Source organism: Pseudorasbora parva, chromosome 18 (assembly GCF_024679245.1).
Source record: "Pseudorasbora parva isolate DD20220531a chromosome 18, ASM2467924v1, whole genome shotgun sequence".
In the NCBI taxonomy this organism is placed as follows: domain Eukaryota; kingdom Metazoa; phylum Chordata; class Actinopteri; order Cypriniformes; family Gobionidae; genus Pseudorasbora; species Pseudorasbora parva.
Window position 1 is genome coordinate 33,390,374 of NC_090189.1, and position 6,206 is coordinate 33,396,579.

At 41.7% G+C, this 6,206-nt stretch overlaps 1 protein-coding gene across 1 annotated transcript; it reads right to left on the reverse strand.

Annotated features, from left to right (window-relative positions):
• Positions 1-3,843: 3,843 nt before the first annotated feature.
• On the reverse strand, positions 3,844-5,846 carry LOC137046401 (zona pellucida sperm-binding protein 4-like). Its single transcript, XM_067423600.1, has 8 exons — positions 5,338-5,846; positions 5,073-5,260; positions 4,912-5,009; positions 4,683-4,840; positions 4,413-4,605; positions 4,196-4,343; positions 4,040-4,112; positions 3,844-3,954 (listed from the first exon to the last, which is right to left on the reverse strand). The coding sequence occupies exons 1-8, from the start codon at positions 5,810-5,812 to the stop codon at positions 3,878-3,880; spliced, it is 1,410 nt and encodes a 469-aa protein (XP_067279701.1). The 5' UTR covers positions 5,813-5,846; the 3' UTR covers positions 3,844-3,877.
• Between the last annotated feature and the right edge of the window lie 360 nt (positions 5,847-6,206).

The following is a 6,206-nucleotide window of genomic DNA, read 5'->3' on the forward strand; positions in this document are numbered from 1 at the left end:
ACATTGCTCTTCTAAATACTTGCCAGCATTTTAAGGAAATACAAACAGTGAATTTTGAAATTATATATTGTTGAAAACCCAGAGATGTGGATTCGGACAGCTTTTACATCAACACGATCTTGCGTTTGTCAAAAGCAGTAGGTAACTTGGCCGGGGATTTTTACGCGGGTGGTGAGAGACGGACGGCAATAAAATAACTGACCAGTCCCTGTAACTTAAATGATGGCAATACCTTCCGACCCCATGAGAAACAGTTAACGTTACTGTCTGAATAGCTTCAGCCAACTCCTTCATTACTAACGAAGCGATCTGGAAAATTAAACTTTTCCCGAATTTACCCTGTTGGAGGGCCACCAACAAACCCCAGCAAAGACTGTTATTGCTCCGGCTTTAACTTCTGGAAATTTGGCAGCGGTGCCACAATGCAATGAATGGTTTAGTATGCATCTTTCTCCGCTGCCATTACTGAAGTACATCTCAAACTAGCGCTCGACATCAACGTCATCGTTCTCAGCCACTCCCTCTGTTCGCTGATTGGACCGGTAAAAATTTGTTCGGAGAAAACCTAAGACTACACAGCAGTCCCAGACGTAGTACTGAAGGAAAATGAAAATTGAGCGGAAGTACGTAGGAGGGCAGAGCCAGGCTAAGTAATTACACCGACATCATTAAAAATATCATTCAGAGTAACAAGTAACATACAAAAGTATTATAAAGACCTCATTAAAAGTAGTTACACAATATACATCATTAAAAAGATCTAAGAATAGTTTTTTTTTTTTTTACCTTTTACCTTTTTTATTATCAAAGTGACATTAAGTATTCTTATTGTCTTGAAGACTCACGACAAAACAACATCCCCCAGGGCTTTAGTTCAAATGTGTGCAGATGTGGAGACATATTGATAGATTCTCATATGTTTGAGTCAAATTTCTATACAGCAAAGTATTTTTTTTTCAATATTTACCCAAAATATGGCACCCATGAAGAAGAAGTGACAAACCATGTGACATTGAACTCCCTGAAATAAACAAACCTTCCAGCAATCGCTATAACATGCAGATAGACGTTTGAAGACAATAAACACACACAGTCTTTACAATTTATAAGATTTATAAGATTAAATTCATGTTTTGAATTTAATCTTATAAATTGTTGTTTTGCTGGTGTGCTAAGCTAACATGCTAGATTGCCCTAAGATGCTCTCCCACTGAGCAAATACTTTATTATTTTTATGAACATTTTTGAAATGTAAAACTACTTAAATGTTTATTTGCAAGAAAGGCAATTGACAGAGTCTCAGAGAAGGTGAAGTGAGAAGTTTGATTTAGAAATTAGGTTTGAATAGAACAGTTTAAATAGAGAGTTGTTAGTAAATACAATGCAGACAAGGGAATAATAATTAGCACCATAACCAGGTCGCAGAGGTGTAAATGTGTGCTTAATAAACTGAATATAGCAGTTTGCACCTCTAAACAATAGAGGCAATACACTGAATGAAAGCTCAGAAGACATGGCAATAAACATCAGTTAACATTTTAGAGAAATCTCAAAATATAATCACATGACATGCGCTTGTAAAACATTTAAAGGGGGGGGGGCTGAAACACTCAGTTTCAGTCAATCTCATGTCAATCTTGAGTACCTATAGAGTAGTATTGCATCCTTCATATCTCCGAAAAGTCTTTACTTTTATTATATTTATAAAAGTAATATGGGCTGTACCGAGTCTTTCCGGAAAAAAACGAGCGCCTGGAGGCGTATCGTGTGGGCGGAGCTAAAGAATGACGAATGCGCAAAGCGGTGACGTCCTCAAGCATGGAGAAACCCTTGCTATCGATCTCAGCTAATAGATATGATCCAGAATCTAATTCGGAGGCTGAAATAGAAACAGCAACAGCAGGACGTCCGTCTCTGTGGAATATGTACTGTATTTAGTGGCCTGTCAACATTTGTCTGTCTTTACTCGCAGTTTATGAGGACATGATTCGGTTTATGGACTATTGTGTGCGACTAACGTAAACCTTAGCAGTAGTAAGCAAAACGGTTTTGCACGTCAGACTAGTGTAACGTTAAATTATATAGAACAACAATGGAGTCCGTTAGCGCATTTGAATGACGAAGCACGCGATCGTGTCGTTTACTAATGTTTACTCACGCGACGATAAGCAAAAGCATAGACATTTGAAGCAGTTTTACTCACAAGCTGCTTCCAAAGCAGGACCGAACCTTTATCGCTGGGACCGCTCCGTCAAAAACACACTTCTTGGAGTGTGGAGATCCACTTTGCGATGCGACTGAAGCGATGTTGTGAAGCTTCCCGTCATTTCTGCGTTCAAATCGGTTCAAATGCAGCGCTGCCTTTCCGGAATGCTGTGCTGAAGCGTTGAAGACCCCGTACGGCCCATACAAGGACCTTCCGTTCTATTAACGTCAAGCTGAGCCATACTCGAAAAAAACTCTCCGAAACTTGTGAGAAACCGGAAGGAGTATTTTTAACACAGAAATACTCCATCAAATGTCCAACATTAGTTTTTGAAACTTTGTCTATGTTTAGGATGGGAATCCAAGTCTTTAACAGTGTAAAAAGCTCAGTATGCATGAAACAGCATTTCACCCCCAGCTGGGTCTTTGGGGTCTCCAGAGACCCCAGGCAACATTTTTTTACAATTTTAATTTTGCAACAATATAGAGCAGGGATTCCCAAAGTGTGGGTACGCGAGCTGCCACCAGGGGGTGCGCGAGAGGAAATGTAATAGTGGTGTTTTTTTAATGGGAATTTCCATACAATAAAAAAGACGAGATGATCATGGAAGATTTGGTTTCTAAATGAAATGTAAAAGTGTCTATTTAAGTGAGTTTGTCATTGTGTGTTGTGCTTTTCATTAAGAATAATAGGCCAATTGACCTACATTTCAAGCAACCCGCCCCCAGCGCTAATTCTAAACCGAAACTAAAATCTCTTTATTTTTTTGTGTTTCGTGTGTTGGCTAATATTGTCACACTTGAAAAGTTTCAGATTGATCCTCAGTTTTTATTTGATCTTTTTCCAGACCTTATTCTCTTTAATGTTGTGGATCATTTCTAACTTCATTGCAATTTAATTCAATGTACTGTCGTTCTAATTTCCATATCCATTGTGTTATGACGACACATAGCTCCATCATTGAATAGCGGCCTATTGCTACAATGTTTCTTTTATTGCGGCTGAAAATAACACTGCTTTCTGTTACTGAGCCTGTGTCTGTGACATCCTCTTAGAAGTGGAAGCTTGTGCATAGCTTTGTTGCATTATATTGAAACTTTTTTGCTGTTGTCGTCAGCGTGTTCTGGTTATTTGCGCATGATTCACAAGTCTCTATATGGCAATAAAACACAGCTTTGTGTTTTTTTTTTTTAAGCGGGTATTGAGGATGCACCAACCCATTCAGGACATAGAAGGAGGTGCGCAGGTAAAAAAGTTTGGGAACCACTGATCTAGATAATCTTCACTGACGTTGTTCATAATGATAACAGAAGTGGCACATTAGGACAGGACTTAAACCTCTGGTAATAGTTACTTTACCCCCACATCCCCATGGTCAACTAATCCCACCTGAAAAGGGCTTTAGAAGGTAATCCCTGACACCAGCTTGAAGTGTTCCACAAGTGGACAGGGGAGGTTTATATGGACAGACTCTTGACTCATTGATTATGAAAGGGGACACAGCCACACATACATTGAACTTTCCAAGTCAACCCATTGCACATAAAATCTTTGTAGTTTAGGTTAGCTGCCCAATAAAGCAAACAGAACAGTCATGAAAGAGCCAACAGCGTTGGAAAGTGATACCAAGGAGACACTGATGTTGAGTTAAGTTTAATAAGACCACTAAAGTCACATGACCAGAGTAACTTCTCCACTAGACACCACAGTTTGTCCACTAGAGACTGTCTTGACTTCAGCATCTCTTCCTGGAAAAGAAAGGCAGAATCGTGAGGTGCATTTAGAAAAACTAATTCTCATAGTTCCTGAAGTCAGTTTACAGCAAGCACTCACTTTTCCTAGCACAGCTTTGCTCACAGGTGCCAGAAGAGGGATGGCACACCGATGTACTACAGTGGATGAAGATCTAAGAGGGGGAAAAGGGTCAAGCCACAGAAACCACTATAAAAAGACTAATATCAAGGGTTCAGGTAAGGTTGTGGAGCATACGGTTTCCTGCAGAGGAGCCAGTGATGCTGGATCCACAAATGTGAACATCTTCACAACAAAGCGCTTATAGTGGGTTGGGAACTGAAGACCAGAAGATCCAGCCACTGGAACCAATGTGGTCAGGTAACGGTCAGCCCAGTAAGGGCATCTGAAAGGCAAAGGGGCAGTCAGAAATGCCTTACAGCACACTAGATGGATGAAGACCAGCCTTACTCACCCATCAACCAGAAGATCCCACTGGGGTAGACTGAGTGGACTGGGGGTTGATGTCACCCAGCAACGTCCTAGCATCAGGGCAATGTTGGGGTCAGTCCTCTCCAACAGGCGCACCTCAACAAACACAGGCTCCCGCAGGACTTTTGTGACTGGATAATCAGCGTCACTGTAGTAGGACGTGTACGCCTCATCCCCTGAGGAAGAACAGAGTTTAAACAGAAACTGCAACCTGGAGTTGTAGAAAATCATTCATACTTGGGCAGAAACTTGCCTTCTGCACAGCCTTTGGTGACACATTGACCATTTGCCAGTCTAAGCTCCACCCTGAGGGGTCCAGAAGCAGCTACTGGTGGAGGTGCAGGAACAGTGTTGACCTCCACAACCAGGGCTTCTACAGAAGTACCAGAGTATCTACACTGGAAGAGAAGCCTGGACAACAAACAGTGAGCTTGTAGAATGTCAAGTATTAACATTTATGCTAAAGTGTAAAAATCACCTACTCAAAGTGGCTGTCCCTTGTGATGGAACCAAGGGGTCCGACACCCACTTCATACGAGGAAGTCATCCTGTTTTCATACACAACATATCCACTGTCCTCCTGCAAATAATAACTGTTGACATCCGGTCCATTCTAAGCAGAAAAGCACAAGCAGCTACTCACCATCATGATTGTGCCACATGCAGTGACAGGGAACTGGTATATAGCAAAGGAAGGTGTGGATCCCACAGGACTGCAAGGTGGGTCATTTCCACCCAGTAGACGGACTGAATCCAGGCTCAATCGAGGCAGAGTAACATCTCTAGCCACCACTACCACAAACTGACCATCTCTTATACACTGGACAGTCACTGGAACAGGGTACGAGATCAGTTTATTGCTGAAGAGAAATTTAACATGAACCCCTTTACATTGACTCAACACTTACCTGCCTTCCCATAGTAACACTGCTGTCCATTAAAACAGCAGTTGAGCGCTCCACAATCAGCACCACTGATACCATCTTGGCCACATTGGATCTGCTCATAATCAGCTACAGCACATTTGTCAAGGGGCTCCGCCTGCACCACAGGCTGCTTAGACTGAACCTGCTGACTAGCTTGCTGTTGTACCCACTGAGGAGACTGTTGACTAGTTTGCTGTTGTACCCACTGAGGAGACTGTTGACTAGCTTGTTTCTGAACCTGCTGACTAGCTTGCTTCTGAATCTGCTGACTAGCTTGCTGTTGAACCCACTGAGGAAACTGTTGCCTAACTTGCTTCTGAAGGCGCTGGTCAGTTTTCTGTAACATCAGAGCTTGAGGATTCTGGGGCAGATTACTCCACTGTGGAACAGCATGACAGAAAGCACAAAACCACACACAAAGTGCTAGAGACTGCACTGCATACCAAATTCCTGCCATTGTTCAACAGCTAGTCACACTGTTGAAATGCTGCCCTTTGGTCTTTTTGTATTCTACAGATTTTGGCTAATTAACAATAATCCCTCCCTCTTCATTAACAGTCATGAGTCTCCAGACTTGCCCAAATGGGAGCTTCTGCTACCAGAAGATTCTCATTGGTTCTCAAAATTATACGCGGGATTTCTTGATCGCAATTGGTCAGATTTGTCATATTGAAGACAAGTAAAAAGGTTCATGCTTAGGTTTGCTACTGGAGCTTGCCCAGAGTGCTTTGGGTAGATGTGTGGTATTTTCTGCTTTGCTTGTAGACATGCTGAAATAGTAACTAATATACCTTGTTTAAAACAATCTAAAGAGCAAGTACAATCCAATAATTCTGATATAATATTATCAT